Source organism: Drosophila simulans, chromosome 3R (assembly GCF_016746395.2).
Source record: "Drosophila simulans strain w501 chromosome 3R, Prin_Dsim_3.1, whole genome shotgun sequence".
Classification (NCBI taxonomy): Eukaryota; Metazoa; Arthropoda; class Insecta; order Diptera; family Drosophilidae; genus Drosophila; species Drosophila simulans.
Window position 1 is genome coordinate 25,138,663 of NC_052523.2, and position 18,046 is coordinate 25,156,708.

General features: G+C 45.7%; 7 protein-coding genes across 8 annotated transcripts; 3 read left to right on the top strand and 4 right to left on the bottom strand.

Moving 5' to 3' along the window:
- Positions 1-3,907: 3,907 nt before the first annotated feature.
- LOC6729989 lies at positions 3,908-4,662 on the top strand. Its single transcript, XM_002105247.4, has 3 exons — positions 3,908-4,001; positions 4,055-4,372; positions 4,434-4,662. The coding sequence occupies exons 1-3, from the start codon at positions 3,942-3,944 to the stop codon at positions 4,593-4,595; spliced, it is 540 nt and encodes a 179-aa protein (XP_002105283.1). The 5' UTR covers positions 3,908-3,941; the 3' UTR covers positions 4,596-4,662.
- Positions 4,663-4,967: 305 nt separating this feature from the next.
- Positions 4,968-6,089, bottom strand: LOC6729990 (eukaryotic translation initiation factor 4E1). 2 transcript variants are annotated; one of them, XM_016174511.3, is made up of 2 exons: positions 6,000-6,089; positions 4,968-5,927 (listed from the first exon to the last, which is right to left on the bottom strand). In XM_016174511.3, the coding sequence occupies exon 2, from the start codon at positions 5,882-5,884 to the stop codon at positions 5,282-5,284; it is 603 nt and encodes a 200-aa protein (XP_016036758.1). In that variant the 5' UTR covers positions 5,885-5,927; positions 6,000-6,089; the 3' UTR covers positions 4,968-5,281. The 2 variants fall into 2 exon arrangements, with proteins under 2 accessions (XP_016036758.1, XP_016036757.1); XM_016174510.3 differs by having other exon boundaries at positions 5,991-6,065.
- Positions 6,090-6,100: 11 nt separating this feature from the next.
- Positions 6,101-9,879, top strand: LOC6729991 (SCY1-like protein 2). Its single transcript, XM_002105249.4, has 6 exons — positions 6,101-6,355; positions 6,423-7,022; positions 7,256-8,131; positions 8,188-8,407; positions 8,467-8,643; positions 8,713-9,879. The coding sequence occupies exons 1-6, from the start codon at positions 6,229-6,231 to the stop codon at positions 9,215-9,217; spliced, it is 2,505 nt and encodes an 834-aa protein (XP_002105285.1). The 5' UTR covers positions 6,101-6,228; the 3' UTR covers positions 9,218-9,879.
- Positions 9,770-11,502, bottom strand: LOC6729992 (adipocyte plasma membrane-associated protein). The gene is made up of 4 exons (XM_002105250.4): positions 11,326-11,502; positions 11,057-11,265; positions 10,713-11,001; positions 9,770-10,654 (listed from the first exon to the last, which is right to left on the bottom strand). Exons 1-4 carry the CDS (start codon positions 11,439-11,441, stop codon positions 10,024-10,026), a joined length of 1,245 nt encoding a protein of 414 aa, XP_002105286.1. The 5' UTR covers positions 11,442-11,502; the 3' UTR covers positions 9,770-10,023.
- Positions 11,503-11,593: 91 nt separating this feature from the next.
- Positions 11,594-12,979, bottom strand: LOC6729993 (beta-1,4-N-acetylgalactosaminyltransferase bre-4). Its single transcript, XM_002105251.4, has one exon. The coding sequence runs from the start codon at positions 12,847-12,849 to the stop codon at positions 11,878-11,880; it is 972 nt and encodes a 323-aa protein (XP_002105287.1). The 5' UTR covers positions 12,850-12,979; the 3' UTR covers positions 11,594-11,877.
- A 489-nt stretch (positions 12,980-13,468) lies between these two features.
- LOC6729994 (probable cleavage and polyadenylation specificity factor subunit 2) lies at positions 13,469-15,977 on the top strand. The gene is made up of 2 exons (XM_016177731.3): positions 13,469-13,724; positions 13,784-15,977. Exons 1-2 carry the CDS (start codon positions 13,576-13,578, stop codon positions 15,903-15,905), a joined length of 2,271 nt encoding a protein of 756 aa, XP_016036759.1. The 5' UTR covers positions 13,469-13,575; the 3' UTR covers positions 15,906-15,977.
- Positions 15,970-18,025, bottom strand: LOC27209075 (pre-mRNA-splicing factor Slu7). The gene is made up of 4 exons (XM_016184586.3): positions 17,301-18,025; positions 17,010-17,238; positions 16,770-16,953; positions 15,970-16,706 (listed from the first exon to the last, which is right to left on the bottom strand). The coding sequence occupies exons 1-4, from the start codon at positions 17,899-17,901 to the stop codon at positions 15,996-15,998; spliced, it is 1,725 nt and encodes a 574-aa protein (XP_016036760.1). The 5' UTR covers positions 17,902-18,025; the 3' UTR covers positions 15,970-15,995.
- Between the last annotated feature and the right edge of the window lie 21 nt (positions 18,026-18,046).

An 18,046-nucleotide genomic window follows, 5' to 3' on the forward strand; every position in this document is an offset into this window, starting at 1 on the left:
CTCAAAATATTAGCAAAGATTTCGAGATGAACTGTAAATATTACTCATACGCAGCGTGTGCGTATTAGATATCGATTGAATTTTCGGACTATCATTATGAGTGTTAAGAAATGCCAAATGATTCATCGAAAATACTTCGGATTACTTTGCATTATATGTTCTTGTATCTATCATAAAAGTTCCTCGTGTGTTCCAATTAAGTGTTTCGAAAGGCTTTATAAAAAATTCCTTTGTTAATTAAGTGATGATAGCTTATGATTATCTTGCTGACCCCAAGTTGTGGCTGGTAAATAAAGTGATTACTAGCTGAGATCTCTGAAACCTTGCTGGCTAATTAGAGACATTCGGCGAACCTGGACCCCGTCTTTATAGTTTGATCTGTCTGACAGGGCTGAACCCACACGGACCTCCGGCTCGGCTGACTCATCCTCGAGTGCAGTGCACATCCGCTCCATCCCTACACGAATCCCAATCCCAATCGAAATCCCAGCCCAATTGGTATTCCTGCTCCGTTCGCCCGGAGACGTCGTTCGACGTAGTTCGCTCATAAATTTTGCATTTGCTGTGTGATTTTCCTTTTTAGACGCGACAAGATTTCACTGATTTCGCATATATCGCAGCATTTATAATATATTCGCCTGGGCCGCGTATTCTAAGTCGAGTTGAGTACTGTTCAGCTGTTTGGCTGGTAATCGCAGTGCCGCCATCAATCACGTAGTTCCCAGCATGTTTTGTCGCCGATCCCATCTGTATCTGTATCTTGACGCAGTATCTTCTCACACCAGAGCCGAGCTCGAAGAGTCTATAAACTCGAATATCTCTCGCACAAGCGCTGCACGAAAACGAAACAAAAGGCCCATTAATGACAAATGCGAAATACCGAAATTAAAATAATAATCAAGCAAAATTCGCGATCCAGACACTGCATATTAATGGTGCCCCCATCAAAAGCCACTCAAGTGCACACTTTTCAGGTATGATCCGATCTTGTTCAGCTCTGTTCAAACACTTGACAATGACATGATTCGCTTTTGATGTATAATTACTTCACTTTCGAGCTACAATGGCCTGCAGATTGTTTGATGCCTTTATTTATGCTGTGTAATTGCTTTGAAATGCCCATTTACTTGTGCAGATTTCGGGGCTCCATTATATAAAAAGTTACGATTCGTAGGCGGATAGTTTGCAATGAGCAAATAGGGCAACATTTACCCAGACAACTGAGTGTTACCTTTTTGAGTCAATACCTTGAAAATCGAATTTCTCCGATTTTCGCACCTGGTCTTAGTAATTAGCTTAAAAAGTTCTCTATGTATCATAATTGTTCTCTGGCATAATCAGTTCTTAAAGATTCAACTATCTACCTGTTTATTTTCAAGGTCATTGAAATACGTTCGAGCCAAATTAAAATACTTCTTAAGCTGATCATTCCACGATTATTGTTTTTATAAACTATTCAGTTCTATTGTGTTTATTTTTATGCTCAACACAGACAGTTTATGGAGCGCCAAATAGCTTGCATTGCCAGACGCAATCGTATGGCCAAAATCATGTGGACTAACCAAACATTCGAGCCGAAAAGCGAATTGCAATAAACGCAACCGGATTTTAAGAACCCCATAAAATGGAGCACTAAAAAAGCGAAAGTTGACCTTGGCGCTCTTGAGCGACGAGAATCCGGACCGAAATCGTGGATCCATCTAAACGGTTGCACCCCCAAAACTGGCCAGCTTCGTCATCGCGATAATAGCGAAGGCAAATTGCCAAGTCATTCGGGTTTTTTACCACTCCGATATTCTGGCAAATCGACTAGCAAATAGCGCCGGCCAAAGACAAACAGAAAAAAAAAAAAAAACAGCGGCCAAAACAAATCAAACTCAAAGTCCAGGAGCTGCAAATCCAAAAAGGTAATTGCCAGGGCTAATTCGGCATACGGAGTGTGTGGAAAATTCGTCGCGTCACGGCATAATTATTCGTGGAGGAGTCTCGATGACGAGATGATGGCCAGTAGTGTCTGGTAATTTGCCGTTTCAGCCGTGATTTACTATTGACTCCGGTGTCGGGCTGCTTGATTTATTTTATGGCCAGACGCAGTGCAGCGTACGCCTCCAATATGTTCTCAAAACACAAAGAAGCCTATGCTTCCAATACCCTTCACAACTTGAAGAAGCCAAGGAATGATATATACCATAAGACTCTTACCAGTATATGAAGATCTCGGAATAAGTCGCTTGCTCTCTAATTGCAAAGTCAAACAAATGTCTGGATTTAGTGGTGAGCAATCTAATTTTGGAACACTTCTGGGAAAACTACTCGAGGGAATTCCCGGAGTGAAAATATGGTTTGTGGCAATGTGCGACTTAGCCCATTCAATGCAAAAATAAAATGCCCCATCGAGGGTATAAAAGTATCAGTCACGGTAGAATGCAGAATTACCAACACATTGGCTGGAAGACACACATGGACATGGCTGAACGGAAGCCATTGAAATTCAGAGCGGGTTCTAAGACGCTCGGCCACGGCAACAAATCGTGCAAACAACAACCCGCCGAATTGCATGGAGCAACATCTTCATTCCGGGCGATTTTATTGGGGGCGAGCAGGGGATCGCCGCTTGGTTGGATGGTGGATGGAGATGGGGGCGGCATAAAGACGCAGTCACCAAAGCGATTCAGCGAAATGCATTCTAGTGCCTTATTGATTGCGTTTCGTGTGCCACGCCAGAGTGCAAAAACTATGAAAATCTATTAATTCCACTCGGGGATAGGCAAATGCATCTCAAGTGGCTCGGACAGGGGAAACCGGAGATGGAGGAGATGGGGCAGATGTTGGATATGGGGGATCTGGCGGATACGGAGGGGCAGCGGCCAAGTGGCTGACGTCGACACGGACATGGCTTTTGGGCCGTTGACAGGTGTTGACTGCGCTGCGAGTCAGGCCATTAATGAAAACAGGTACGAGTTGTAAACAATGGACGAGTTTTCCGACTACCAGATACCCGGTGGTGGTCAGTCGTTTATTTCGTCGAAAATAGCATAGTTTCGAATGGAAATTAGATACAGTGCGCTCCTTGTCGCTTTACTTTAGCTTTAATTGAAATGGAAATCAGTGACTAACTGACGTCAATTCGTTTGCATAGCCGACAGCGATTAACTTTAAAATATAAGTCTATGTGCTTCGCATTTTAATTAAATAATAATGCATTCTTCACATCTAATTATAAATCCAGAGCCTGTAATGTTTATTCCATTTCACAACAATAAAATATTTAACACTTATAGGGTATATACCCATTATTTCTGAAAAGCAGTGAAAATGTTACGCGAATAATAGATATCCATCTATATTCGAATTTTTCGAAGCTTGGCGTGCACTTGACTTCCGACTTTGACTCCAAAGCTGGGTGCCAGGCAATTGTTTGTTTACCGAATCTAATAATGTTGACTTTCATCAATTAATAAATAAATAAGGTGGGAAAAACACGCGGGCAATTAGCCAGGGAGCCATATATCCATATATCTTAAGTGGCAAGTGCGGAATCGATTTTTGAATGTCAATGTCATAGTGCAATTAGACGAGGAGGCTTCCAATGGCCAACAGTTAGAGCCAAGCTAACGTACTGTAACCAAATTGAAAAGCCTATTAGATACGAATAATGCCAAAAAGGTCGGTCTTACAGGGTATCAGACATGTTTTACAAAATATCTTTTAAAACAACAAATTCACCGCGCAGTGAACCCAGAAATGTTTATAAATTTAATAGGGCGAGCAAAAATGGCAAAAGGCTATAACAATTGATTGATTACCCGCTAATCTATAGACGTCGGAATAACTATGTTATAATTATCTGCACGGACACGAGTAACTAATTTGTTGACAGAGCTACAAATGATATAATTTCATCGAATTCGTACCACTTCCTCCTAAGCAGCCAAGTAGTCATGAAAAGAGTGCTGGTTATTTGGATGCTATCTCACTCACTTCAGCCGCCTTATCAATGTGTAAATGTCGTTTGTTTTGCACGAGAAGTCTAATCAAGTGTTCTACTTTTCAGGAGGCTGTCATTTTCAAAATGACCAATGCAGTATGTGAGTCCTATAACAAATCCTGGGTGGAATTCGGCCTGTGTCGCCTGCGAGCGGTTAGCAGGAATAAGGTTTGCCTCAATGTCGATGCCAATTTGCTGCATCCGGTTCACGATGTCATAGTCAAGGCCAGATTGCTGAAGAGGGCCAATGGCTATAAGCCTTGGCTCTATAGCCTCAGTTTCGACGGCTGTCAGTTTATAAGGCGGAGAAATAATGCCCTGATTCGGATCGTTTGGGAGCTCTTCAAGGAGTACTCGACGATCAATCACACCTGTCCCTATGTGGTAAGTCCGATGGACAAAATCCAGTGATATGTCATATATTCATATATGTAACATTAACTAGGGTCTGCAGCAAGTCAAGAACTTCTATCTCCGGTCCGAGAAGCTGCCCACGCCCATTCCCACTGGGGAATATCTGCTGATGATTGACTGGGTGTTCAACAAGAAACCGCAGGCTGCCACAAATGTTTACTTCACCTTTGTGGAGGACCTAAAAGATAGTTAACGAATCAATCGAGCAGACCAAAAAGTCCAAACTGAACTGTAATAAATAAATAAACAATATAAGTCTATATTGTTTAAGCCCATGAAGTTTATATGGAATTTGGCCGAATATCTTTGCCATTTCAACGAGAAATTGTTTCTATCCGTGATCTGTGGAATACAAATGCGACTATTAAGTCTTTATTCCTGAGACCAGAGAGAAGAGCACTTCCAGCAGCCAGCGCAATGTCGTAATCGTAATTTAAAACAAACAATACACAAATAATTACCAATTAAGCCCCTTTAAAATTCACATTCCGTATTGCAAAGCACAAAAACAGCCTTGTCCAGTGGCATCCAGAAAACCGGCCCATTTAATAAGTTTTTAAAAACGTTGGGGGATGTGCAATAGTTTATTCGTCTATTTGGGCTTTTAGCACTGTTTGTTACATTAAATTCATTGTTTTGTTTATACTTAGTATAATATAATATTGTAATAATATAATATTATATTGTAATATAATAGTGAAATATTACATTTGCACAGAGTGGATCGTTGTGACCTTAATGTTTTACATATTCAGAAAACTGTAATATTTGTGTAATATTTTGTAATGCAAAATATTGAAGTACTTAAATATCTAATTTATCATACAATTTAAAGTTACTGGGATGCTAATACCTCAAGGTTTAGCATGCAACATAAATTCAACCTTCTTGGGACCCATGCGGAAAGAATATCCAATTTTTTTTCCCTTTGAGGTTCAAGACCTCACAGCTCAGCTTGTGACCAATCTCCCGGATGGCCTCATCGCCAGCGTCTGCCTTTGTCCATACGGAGACTTTGTTGATATTTTTGCGAATCCTGACCAAAGCCCCACAGATCTGATCGCAGTGATCGCAGGCCTCGCCAATAATGCAAAGAAGCACGTCCAGCCAAATTTTGTCCAGTTCGGCTGAGAACCTTTTATCCACACCGTTTGTCCAACGACCTCCGCCCTTGTTCGGCGGATCCTCCCACATGGGGCGAATGCCCTTCTTGAAGAGCATGTAATCACAGCCGCGGTTGAGCTTGGATGGCGTATCGATGCTGAAATACAGGTTCCAGAAGTCTTCGACGGTATCGAAGCTGTCAATCTCCTTCAGCATGTCCTCCCACGGTATTTCGGGATCGTAGTTTACGCCCCACAGGGTCCATGTGTTCTGCAGCTGGTGCTTGTTTGTGGCACCTAACGATGCAAGTTTGTAATCATCCACAGAAGTCCCCCTTTCTAATTCCGACGATTCTTTGCTTTGCCTTGAGTTTTCCATTTCGCAGACACACTCTGTGCTTTGAGTTTAATCCTGAAGTTGCCTTTTAAAACGCAGAGATTAATATACTGCGCAGATTTCGTAGAATTTTCTTTTGAATTATTACAAAATTTACCCGCGAGTGTGGCCAAGCTTAGAGCATTTGATCAGTTCATTATTAATAAAGCAAAGCACAAGCTATTGGCTGCATTTAAATGTAAAATACATTTGACAGGCAATCGAAACATATCGATATATCGCGTGATGCTATCGTGAGTGGTTGGGCCAGCGCTAGTATTGATTGTTAAACAAAAAGGAATTTTGCACTAGCTTGTGGGCCGCAGTTACTGCAAATTCGCGCCAGGATGGACATGATAAACAAGTTCTACTCATCCGCCGTGCAGACGGTGTCCACACTGTCCGGCGTTCTGCCGGGGAACAATGTGACGCGGGAGTACGAGGTGCTGGAACAGGTGTGCACCGCCGGAGTGGGTGAGTTTACCTGCATTGCGAGTTGAACATATTGTGGCTTGCTGATACCGAGTAATCCCGCTGCCAGGTCTGATGTGGAAGGTGTACAATGGCCACAAGAAGAGCACCAAACAGGAAGTGTCCGTCTTCGTGTTCGAGAAAAAGTCGTTGGAGCGCTGGTCGAAGGATGACAGGGAGACCATGCTGGAAACACTGCGTCGCGGCGTTCAACAGCTAACCAAGATTCGACATCCTCACGTGCTAACCGTACAGCATCCGCTGGAGGAGAGTCGGGACTCGCTTGCCTTCGCCACGGAGCCGGTTTTTGCCTCCCTAGCCAATGTGGTCGGCGACAACGTGCGCTCCGAAAAGAAGCTCTATGATGTAGAGATTCGACACGGTCTGCTGCAGCTCTTCGATGGCCTGCAGTTCCTTCACCAAGACGCCAAGATTGTGCACCGCAACATTAGCGCCGAGACAATCGTGATCAACAAGAACCGCAGCTGGAAGCTGTTCGGATTCGATTTCTGCATTGCCAACCAGCCGGCCACCGATGGCACACCCCACTGGCCCTTTCGGGAGTACACCACATCCCTGCACGTCCTGGCACAGCCCAGCTTGGAGTACACAGCACCGGAGCTGGCCCTGAACAGTGTCAACACACCAGACAGTGATCTGTTCTCATTGGGTAGGTACCTAGTTATATGATAGGATTGAATGAAATTTCGCATGAGTCATAATCAGCCAAATCTTTGATCTTGTTGATAATTTACGCATAAAAGTACGTTTTTCTGCGATTATTGAAATAAGTCAACAGATAAGATATTCTATAAATAGCTATTAAGCGTTTTCATACAAGGTATCTTTCATTTTAAGCAACCAGATATAGAATCGTATTTATTGAGTCTTCCTTTGCTGCAGGCGTACTAATCTTCACCATTTATGCCGGCAAGCCCCTTAAGATGTTTGGCAGTGATTACAGCAGCTTTCGGCGCTACGCAAATGATCTGAACCAGCGAAAGTACCCACCCATGAACGCAGTGCCCAGCGAGCTGACTGAAAGCCTTAAAGCTCTGCTGCATCCCAGTGCCAACCTGCGACCGAAGCTGCATGAGCTTAAGCAGATCGCCTACTTTCAAGATGTCGGGGTTAAGACACTTAGCTATTTGGACTCGCTATACCAGTGGGACAACCTGCAGAAGTCAAAGTTTTATAAGGGTCTGCCGCAGATCATTCCGACGCTACCGCACCGGGTCAATTTGCATTCGATTCTTCCCTATCTCGTCAAAGAGTTCGTCAACTCGCCAATGATACCGTTTGTGCTGCCAAACGTTTTGCTTATTGCGGAGATGAGCAGCCAACGAGAGTACTGCGACCACATCCTTCCGCACTTGAAGCCGATCTTTAAGCTTACGGACCCCATCCAGATTCTGCTGATCTTTATGCAGAAAATGGATCTACTGCTCAAGCTAACGCCAGCGGAAGAGGTGAAGCAGAGTGTTCTGCCGCTACTTTATCGCTCTCTGGAATGCGACATGCCCCAGATCCAGGACCTCTGCCTAGCTGTGCTTCCAACATTTTCTACTCTGATCGACTACAATGCAATGAAGAACTCCGTGCTGCCACGAATCAAGAAACTGTGTCTGCAGAGCAGCAATGTGTCGGTAAAGGTTAACTGTCTGATCTCCATCGGCAAGTTGTTGGAAAACTTGGACAAGTGGCTTGTGCTAGACGAGATTCTGCCATTCTTGCAGCAGATCCAAAGCCGCGAACCTGCTATCATTATGGGAATTATTGGTAAGCTTTGAAATTAACACCAATTATCGCTGTATAACTATACTCCTGTATTTTAGGCATTTATAAAATCGCAATGACTAACACCAAACTGGGCATAACAAAGGACGTGATGGCACACAAATGCATCCCTTATCTGGTACCATTAAGTGTGGAGAACGGCCTTACCATTGCTCAATTCAACACGATTATAGGCCTCATCAAGGAGATGATGGGGCGGGTGGAACAGGAGCAGCGGGAAAAGCTGCAGCAGCTGTCCACCATACAGAGAGACAATAAGTAAGTGCGAATTTCGGTGTGCAGCAGGTGCATTTTATTTTAATTATCACTTTACACAGACCCAAAGACGCTTCCGAAATATTGGCCAACGAGCTGGAGAACTCTACTCTTTCCCCCAACGGGTCCATCAATGGTAACAAGATCAACGATGACATGTTCTCCGGATTCACTGTTGGACAGCCGAAAGCAGCCATCGGCGCTGCAATAGCACCGGCTAAGCCTAGGGAGCAACTCAAGTAGGATGCACTCAAGATGGAGACAAAGAAATGCTCAAAAAACTCAAGAAAAAACGTCTGTACTTTCAGAATATCGCACAATACCATATCTGCTCCGCCAGCAGCCAGGCCTGACATCCTCTCCTCGATGATGCAAAGCAACCTCACTGGTCTGGGTACAACTACAGTGGCAGCTGCTCCGCCACCTGCAACTACACAAATGCCGTCAAACAATTGGCACAGTGCGAATCCCCTTGTGATGAACCATCAGTTGGCCTCTCCTCAAGCCAGCAACAACAATTCCTTTTCGCTGGACGACCTGGATCCCTTCGCTGGTGGCAGACCCTCTGTTGGCGCCCCCAAAGCCAACAACACAAACGGTGCCAATATGTACACGGTGCAACAGCCTACGGTTAACTACATTTATCCTACTGGCTACAGTCTGAACAGCATCCAGCAGCATCAGCAGCAGCAACTGCTGGGTAAACCCAGTCAGGCACCCACGCTCCAGCCGCAGACACAGCCGCTGCTGCCAACCGATAACCAGAACCTCAACGCACTTTCCCAGCAAGACATACTTAACTTTTTGAACTAGAGACAGCCGTAGTTAATAACAATTGATAGATATCCATATTCCATACATCCGATATACAAGGCAACTATATTTAACTGTCGGCGTCGATTTATGTGGCACAAAATTCTAAGCGTGAATAATCTTTGGTATTAGCATTTTTGCTGGGAAATATCATTCGATTTCCTTTTTCGATTAGAATTTGTGTTGATACATTGGACGCTGACACATATATTTATACATAAAATCTAATCTGTGCAAGTGTGTGAGTGTGTCAGTCTTAATGTGTGCGTGTTTGTTAGTAATGTTTTAAATTATATTGTGTAGACTTAAACGCAAGACTTTTGAGCCCTTACTCGTTGCCACATTCCGCAATCGATATCAAATGTGAAACGAAACGACCGCATGTAGTTAAATATAATAGTAATAGCTAGACAAAATAGCCAACTAACTCTGTTCTGTGCAATTGCTCCTGACGTATTTTTTACAAAGCATATTTAATTTACTTCCACACATAAGCTCTTATTGTAATTCTACGCAAATCGAATTACTAAGAGACGAAATTGTACAGACATATATAGTTTTATTTATCTTTTATTTAAAGTCATGTATTTCTTGTTAATTCAACATAAAGGTTTGTTCCTTGAGTTTTAATTTTATTAATAAAATACAAAATGTTAATGTGATTTGATAGTTTCATGGTGCAATAAACTAATTAAAAACAAAAGCTTGATAGGTTCTTAAAATTAAGTCGCATCTAAATAGGAACAATAAACAATTGTAATGGTAAATATCGCATTGAATCCATCGTAATGACATAACTAATCTCTTTAATTTCCTTTTACAGACTTCAATTCCTCATCGGGCAATTTGACTTTGGCAACATAGTAATTGAAAGGCGATCCCAAATATAAGTGACCCTTAACTTCTAGAACGTGGGATATGCCCGAAGCTGATCTGTCAAACCCATGCAGGGATCTCACAATGTTTCCATTCCAATCCACACGCAGCACAGTGCTACGCTTGGGAGCGTTCCTGATGACCAAATCGTTAAAGGAGTGAAAAAGACGAGCCGCAATGTCATTTGGATATATATGGTTCAGAACTCGAAGGGGAAGTCGCATTAGAGCCACCAAACGGGCCAGGAAAGATCTAAGCCTCGGATAGGGCGCCAACACGGCGAACAAATTGGGATTCTCACTATCTGAAGCCACGGACAGGGGCACCCAGATTCCCTCTTCATCAGCAGTGAGGTTATCCGGCCAGCCGGGCAAACCTTCCACAAACACTTCGCTTTCACCGGCTCGAGATCCTTTGAGATAGTATTTTCTCAGCCGCATGGCCGTTGTTTCGGCAAGGACAATGAAATCCTCGCTGGGACTTAAGGCCAAGCCGTTGGCAAAGGACAACTCATCGAGCAGTACCTCGTTTGTCTTCTTTACACGATCGTACCTGAAAAGTCTGAGGAAAGCCAATAAATCGTATCTCTCTGGTAGATCTCTCCTTAGTTCGAACTCACCGACCCGACGGGTTGGCGAACGCAGCCAAGACAAAGTCGTCTGAAAAGGAATCCGTCCAGAATATGTCACCCTGGCGGTTAACTGCCACCGAATTGAAGAGCTTAGCCCGACGGTTTGCACCCTTGCCAGGAAGGATCTGCTCCGCCGGCACCACCACAGTTTTCTTCTTCGTTTTCAAGTCGACTTGCCATATGCCGTAGTATGCATCGGATACAATAAGATTGTTTCCCTGGGTGTCCAGGGCTAAACCCACTGGATAGCCGCACAACTCATCGTCAAATATATAATCTACGGTGAATATTAAGCGCATTATGGATACAAGTGGTCCCTTCTCCTTTTTTACCACAATGTTGACCTATCTTGGTGATAGGTTGAACCGACTCCTCATTGTTTAGTCGAATAACCTCGCCGCTGTGAATTCCTGTGTAAATCTTGTCCTTGTGGACTATGAGGCATTCGGGTCCAAATATTTTATCTTTCCACAACTGGCGGGCGCCATTTAAGTGATTGTTCAGCTCCAGCGTTCCATTCAGATCTCTAGCTGGCTCTATACTGGGAAATGCACGTACATAGATCAAATGGATTGATACCACCTCAAGAAAACCAACTTACAAATACTCTTTGAAGGGGAAAGTGGTGGTGGGAGGTAAACCCGGTAGCAGGAACAAGGCCCCCAGGAAAGAGACCAAAATCAGGCAGGATTTAAGTAATGCACCAAGAAAACCCATTGTTTCTGACTGCGGTAACAAAGTTCAATTGTCAAGGTAATGTCATAAAGATTGGTTCGATTTCGAATATGTCGATACAAAAATTCAAGGCAACTCTAAACATTTGTACCCTGCTGATTGGAGCTTTCAAAGTTAATCCACAAAACATTAGATTACGTTCAATACATTTTTATTGGCAGAGGCAGAGCGTGCTTAACATGGCGATATCCGCTTAAACTGAGGCTTCTGCATTGTACTTCAATTACAGCTTTGACTCCTCCATTCCCGTCCAGCTTCTTAGCCTAGTGAGTGAGATATCACGATCGATTCGGAACGCATTGTCTAAGGCGGCAACTAATCGGTTGCGAAGCGAAGTGCAGCCAGTGTAAAACACTTCGAGATACCGACTACGAAAACGATTGGCCTACAAGCTAAATACAATAACAAATACTGGCACTCAGGTGTCCACCAGGATGTGCGTGAACAGACTGTGCATTCGCCGCTCCACTTCCGTGTACACCAGTGAGTTGAGTCCATCCGAGTGCTGGCGCAGAGTCGCCGATCTCAGAAGCGCCACCCGGTTGGCATTCGGCCGCTCCGGTTTGTGCTTCAGCATGGTGTACTCACTAAACTCCATCGCGAATCGGCAAATGTCGATGTTAAGGGCCTGCAGGCGCTCGTAGAGGTCGTCGTCCTCTCCGCCCCAGCCGTGGTACAGATTGGACATGCCGTTGATCTGCTGGTACTGGGCGGTGTTGATGGCCACCACGCCGCCGAAAAGACCGCGGTAAGGCAGTCGGAATCGCCAGTGATCTAGGGCAGAGCACATGTGCCGTGGACGCTCGGAGCAGGCATATATTTGACCCGAATTCAGTGGCAGGAGGTCCACGTCGTGAAGGATCAGGCAGGGAAATCCATACTCCGCAGCCACCTGGGCGCCAATGTTGAAGAGCATCGCCCTGTTGAAGGGCTTATGATCGAACTGTTCGACCAGGAAAATCCGATAGTGGATCAGCTGCTGCGGCAGGTAATTGTGCATGTAGGTAAGGAAGGCGTGCAGCTGCTCCTCCCGCTGCCTGTACGGCACAATGATGGCGGTGCTGTAGCGAGCCTGACATCCTTCCGGCCGGAACTCGCCGCCAGGACGGATCTCCGCGCCCCGCTGCACCGCTTCATGGTAATGGGCCAGGTGGTAGACGAACCGGTTTTCGGCAATGATCTCCGAGTAGGTGCATTCGAAAACTTCCTGCAGGGAGACATTCTTGGTCACCTGCGGCACCAGAGCCCCCTCGATCTTTGATTCCTCGATGTAGTCGTAGTGCGATGCGAACCGGAAGGGCAGACACAGGTACACGATGAGCGTGATTAGTCCGATGGCGATGAGAAGATCATATATGTGGAAGCTGCGGACCCAGAGCCGCACGAACATCGTTGGCAGAAACAGTTGACTTAGTACGATCTTTGGAAACTCGGCATCCTTATTTCGGACGCAATCTTCGCGGCCGGTTGGCGAATAACAGCTGACGACCAGGGACGCAACGCATCAACCAACAGACAGTGAAGCTTCACCAGCTCGAATTTTATTAAATCTTGCCATATATTATTCATTAATTTTATTAATGATTTTTACGAACTACTAATGTCTACTAATTAAAAAGAAAATGTTTATGAAATAAATTCTTAGGATGAATTTAATACAAAATTGCACAACAGGATTTTTTTATAAAAGGTATACAACCGATTGGGCATCCATGGTTCTTTAAAACAGCATGACTCTACCACACCCTTATAAATTACACAAAAATTCGATAAGAATTTGTGTTTACTTATGCTAGATTCTTCTTCTGATAAGGCTGCATAGTTCTAAATGTTGACTCATTAAAAAAAAGGTAATTGAACTGAAGAAGGTTGTAGCCGTTTATATGTATGTACTTAACCATGAGAGACATAAATAAAGTTTTTAATATATAACATTTAAAATTCCGAATTTTTGTTCTTTATTGGGGTGTACCGTTTGCTTAAAAAGTACTCACTGTAAAAACAAAGCAACAGCACTCTGGCAACGCCGTGACAGTTTTCCATCCCTGACCCGGCGAAGTCTGGATTTCCTTTTACAATTTATTAAACAAATGCACCGGAGGTTTAATTGGCAAAAATGACCTCCATTATCAAGCTACACACTATATCTGGAGCGATGGACGAGTCCCCGCCATGCTATATCCTACAGATAGACGATGTGCGGATATTACTCGACTGCGGATGGGACGAAAAGTTCGATGCCAACTTTATCAAGGAACTGAAGAGGTGACAATTGTATACACATTTCAGGAAAACAATAACATAAATATTTTGTGTATTCCCAGGCAGGTGCACACCCTGGACGCCGTGCTGCTATCCCATCCGGATGCATATCATCTTGGAGCCCTGCCATACTTGGTGGGCAAGCTGGGGCTCAATTGCCCCATCTACGCCACCATTCCCGTGTTCAAAATGGGTCAAATGTTCATGTACGACCTTTACATGTCGCACTTCAACATGGGCGACTTCGATCTATTCTCGCTGGACGACGTGGACACGGCTTTCGAAAAGATCACCCAGTTGAAATACAACCAAACGGTTTCACTGAAGGGCAAGGGATATGGAATATCCATTACGCCTTTGAACGCTGGACACATGATAGGTGGTACCATCTGGAAGATCGTCAAGGTGGGCGAGGAGGATATTGTGTACGCCACCGACTTCAACCACAAGAAGGAGCGCCACTTGAGTGGCTGCGAGCTGGACAGGCTGCAAAGACCTTCGCTGCTCATTACCGATGCCTACAATGCACAGTACCAGCAGGCCAGAAGGAGGGCTCGCGATGAAAAGCTCATGACCAACATCCTGCAAACGGTGCGTAACAACGGCAATGTCCTGATAGCCGTGGACACGGCTGGACGAGTCCTGGAGTTGGCCCACATGCTGGACCAGCTGTGGAAGAACAAGGATTCGGGTCTGATGGCCTACTCCCTGGCCCTTCTTAACAATGTGAGCTACAACGTGATTGAGTTCGCCAAGTCGCAGATCGAATGGATGAGTGACAAACTCACGAAGGCTTTCGAAGGTGCCCGCAACAATCCTTTCCAGTTCAAGCACATCCAGTTGTGCCACTCACTGGCGGACGTCTATAACTTGCCCGCTGGTCCAAAAGTGGTGTTGGCCAGTACTCCAGATCTGGAGAGCGGATTCACGAGGGATCTCTTCGTGCAATGGGCCAGCAATGCCAACAATAGCATAATCCTTACTACTCGTACGTCTCCCGGAACTTTAGCCATGGAACTGGTGGAGAACTGCGCACCGGGCAAGCAAATCGAATTGGACGTCAGGCGAAGAGTTGACTTAGAAGGAGCTGAGCTGGAGGAGTACCTACGCACACAGGGCGAGAAACTTAATCCCCTTATCGTGAAGCCCGATGTGGAGGAGGAGAGCAGTTCCGAGTCCGAGGACGACATCGAGATGAGCGTCATCACGGGCAAGCATGATATTGTTGTCAGACCGGAGGGTCGCCATCACTCCGGTTTTTTCAAGTCCAACAAACGACACCACGTGATGTTCCCCTATCATGAGGAAAAAGTGAAGTGCGATGAGTATGGGGAGATCATCAATCTAGACGACTATCGGATTGCGGATGCGACAGGCTATGAGTTTGTACCCATGGAGGAGCAAAACAAGGAGAATGTTAAAAAGGAAGAACCGGGCATGGGAGCAGACCAACAGGCTAACGGAGCAATCGTCGACAACGATGTTCAGTTGCTGGAGAAGCCCACCAAGCTGATAAACCAACGCAAAACAATCGAGGTAAATGCCCAAGTCCAGAGGATCGATTTCGAAGGTCGCTCTGACGGCGAGTCCATGCTAAAGATCCTCTCCCAGTTGAGGCCACGAAGGGTCATCGTCATACACGGCACTGCCGAAGGCACACAAGTAGTCGCCAGGCACTGCGAACAGAATGTCGGTGCGCGCGTTTTTACGCCGCAGAAGGGCGAAATCATTGATGTCACCACTGAGATCCACATCTACCAGGTACGCCTGACGGAAGGACTTGTCTCCCAGCTGCAGTTCCAAAAGGGAAAGGACGCGGAGGTGGCGTGGGTGGATGGTCGCCTGGGCATGCGCGTCAAGGCCATCGAAGCACCCATGGACGTAACTGTGGAGCAGGACGCATCCGTGCAAGAAGGCAAGACATTGACTCTTGAAACATTGGCGGACGATGAGATTCCTATCCACAACTCGGTGCTCATTAACGAACTGAAACTGTCCGACTTCAAGCAGACTCTCATGCGTAATAACATCAACTCGGAGTTCTCCGGCGGCGTGCTCTGGTGCAGCAACGGAACTCTGGCCTTGAGGCGAGTGGATGCCGGCAAGGTGGCCATGGAGGGATGCTTATCCGAGGAGTACTACAAGATCAGGGAGTTGCTGTACGAGCAGTATGCGATCGTTTAATATTCAAAATGACGTTTGCCTAAGCACCTAATGCTTTACTTGTTAAGATTAAAAAGTTTTTATATAAGAGAATCAGTTGTACTTTATTGCCTACATAAATTGCAGCATGGGATCTTCTGCCCTTGGCCGCTTCTTCTTCCATTCCTCGATCTCGTCCTCTGTGGGCGCCTTCACATCATACATGCTGTTGTAGGCTCGTTTGCGATCGTCCAGTTCTTCGGGAATATCTTTTTCCTTTGTCTGCTCTTTGTCCTTGGTCTCCTTGTTCTTGGCTTTTTGTTTTCGCTGCTCCTTGGCCTTCTTTTTCTTCTCGCGCTTCTTCGACTTCTTCTTTGACTTTTTCTTCTCTGGTTTTACCTCCTCCTCTTCGGATAAGGAGGATTCCGAACTCGATGCTGAGTCCACTTCGGAGGCGGGCCTTTCTGGTGGCACTTCTGGAACCTTGAATTGGCTTTGAGCTTCAGGTTCTGTAGTAGGTGCTGCAGTGGAGCTCGTAGGATGCTGTTCCGAGTAGCCCTCTGGCTCCTGCATGCCCACGCAGTAGGAGTTCTTGATGAAGGACTTGCAGCACTTGTAACCCCAGCGTCCGGCGTTCCAGAAACTGCCCCAAACTGTTGTGTGGTTGTTGATATACACATCCTCCTCGTAGATACTGCGCGCTTTCGGCTTCTCCACGCCCTTAATAACCTTGCCGCTGCGAGAGTACTCGATGTACTCCTCGGTCTGCGCCAGCAATAGCGACTTGGGTGGAACCTGTAGATGCTCTTCGCCACCATATTTCTCCACAATGTGTGTTTTGGTCTGGAAAATAAAGGAAATGAATTTAGTAATTTTTCCAAGAAATTTCCATTTTCAATTCCTTACACTTGACTTAAACTGTTCCTTCTTCTGCTCGTACTCCTTCTGCAGCAGCTCCAACTTAGTGGGCTCGGCTAGCAGATGCACATCAACCCCCTTGCCATGGGCTTCCCAGGCAAACAACTGGGCGGTGGCTTGGGCTGTAGTGTCTCCAGAGAAGCGCACAAAGTTCTCGCCAGCAAACTCAGCTCTGCAAATATGAGTAGTTAAGAAATTTGTTTATCTGTGCAACTTTTTGTTACTCACTCCTCTTCGGGGACAGCAGGATTGGGATTGTCACGCATGGAGCGCGTCTTGGGATCGTAGTAGGCGGAGTTGGGATCCAAGTTCCTCAAGTACTTTGCTGTATCCTCGCGGATACGCAAGTTGCGCACCGTAATTCGCTGTTTGGAGTCCACCTTTGTGCCGGGCATGTCCACTTCGTCGACATACTTATCCTCGTTGCCCTCCTCATCGGATATTTCAGCATCGGGATCTAAGGGGTACATTAGAATGATATTGATTTAACTATAAACACTCTGTTACACGTTTACCTACCATTTTTGAGCTTCTCTGCTTTGAGTTGTCGCTTGGCCTCCTCCACCTTTTCGTACTCCTCAATGATCTCTCTGTGATTGGCCGGATCGTAACTGCTCCAGCGATCTCGTTTCTCGTCATAGTTAACCGCCGCTTCATTGACTAAATGCTCGTCGTGCACGACGATTGATTCAGCGTACTTGGCTTGGACTTTCCGCGGCCGCTCCAGGCAGTCCTTGCGTTTGTGTGTGACGGCTCCACAGTTCTCGCAGGCTCCCTTCCGGAACTTGGTAATGATGCGTGTGGTGTTAAGTCCCTTGGGCGCCCTCTTGTCCAGCTGTCCTTGCTCGTCCTCGTGCTGCGGACGTTGATGTTTGAGAGTTGGCCCCGCCGATCCGTAATACCATGGTGCATTAGATATGTACTGCGGAATGTGGGGATTTATGTCGCGACCCTCCTCGTCGACGGCGGCTGGAGCTGTTCCCGCTTTTCGAGCCTCTTCCAGCTCCTTGGCCTTGCGCCAGTCCTCGCGGGACTTCTTCTTGGGCTCCTCCTCGGCATCCTGGTCGTGCTTGCTCAGAATGATCTGCGAGACGGGCGTGCGCATGGGCCCCGAGCTCATATTGCCAGATTTTATTTACTAGATAATATTAGTTGTAATATTTATTTCTCTTTACTGGTATCGGCTATCGAAGAGTGTTGGCAAGCGGAGAAGCACTTGGCTTAACAGCGAAAGTGTTGGACAATCTGTGGCACCCCCACGATAG

Excerpts from the sequence above, each read along its gene's own strand:
- LOC6729994 (XM_016177731.3), top strand. The coding sequence starts at position 13,576 with ATGACCTCCATTATCAAGCTACACACTATATCTGGAGCGATGGACGAG. Across the intron at positions 13,725-13,783 it reads TTTATCAAGGAACTGAAGAG|GCAGGTGCACACCCTGGACG; the intron begins GTGACAATTGTA and ends GTGTATTCCCAG.
- LOC6729989 (XM_002105247.4), top strand. The coding sequence starts at position 3,942 with ATGAAAAGAGTGCTGGTTATTTGGATGCTATCTCACTCACTTCAGCCG. Across the intron at positions 4,002-4,054 it reads TTCAGCCGCCTTATCAATGT|GAGGCTGTCATTTTCAAAAT; the intron begins GTAAATGTCGTT and ends TCTACTTTTCAG. Across the intron at positions 4,373-4,433 it reads ATCACACCTGTCCCTATGTG|GGTCTGCAGCAAGTCAAGAA; the intron begins GTAAGTCCGATG and ends AACATTAACTAG.
- LOC27209075 (XM_016184586.3), bottom strand. The coding sequence starts at position 17,901 with ATGAGCTCGGGGCCCATGCGCACGCCCGTCTCGCAGATCATTCTGAGC. Across the intron at positions 17,239-17,300 it reads AGCAGAGAAGCTCAAAAATG|ATCCCGATGCTGAAATATCC; the intron begins GTAGGTAAACGT and ends TGTACCCCTTAG. Across the intron at positions 16,954-17,009 it reads CCTGCTGTCCCCGAAGAGGA|AGCTGAGTTTGCTGGCGAGA; the intron begins GTGAGTAACAAA and ends TCATATTTGCAG.
- LOC6729992 (XM_002105250.4), bottom strand. The coding sequence starts at position 11,441 with ATGGGTTTTCTTGGTGCATTACTTAAATCCTGCCTGATTTTGGTCTCT. Across the intron at positions 11,266-11,325 it reads TTCCCCTTCAAAGAGTATTT|TATAGAGCCAGCTAGAGATC; the intron begins GTAAGTTGGTTT and ends TGCATTTCCCAG. Across the intron at positions 11,002-11,056 it reads CAAGATAGGTCAACATTGTG|ATTATATATTTGACGATGAG; the intron begins GTAAAAAAGGAG and ends TATTCACCGTAG.
- LOC6729993 (XM_002105251.4), bottom strand. The coding sequence starts at position 12,849 with ATGTTCGTGCGGCTCTGGGTCCGCAGCTTCCACATATATGATCTTCTC.
- LOC6729990 (XM_016174511.3), bottom strand. The coding sequence starts at position 5,884 with ATGGAAAACTCAAGGCAAAGCAAAGAATCGTCGGAATTAGAAAGGGGG.
- LOC6729991 (XM_002105249.4), top strand. The coding sequence starts at position 6,229 with ATGGACATGATAAACAAGTTCTACTCATCCGCCGTGCAGACGGTGTCC. Across the intron at positions 8,408-8,466 it reads ACCATACAGAGAGACAATAA|ACCCAAAGACGCTTCCGAAA; the intron begins GTAAGTGCGAAT and ends CACTTTACACAG. Across the intron at positions 8,644-8,712 it reads AAGCCTAGGGAGCAACTCAA|AATATCGCACAATACCATAT; the intron begins GTAGGATGCACT and ends CTGTACTTTCAG.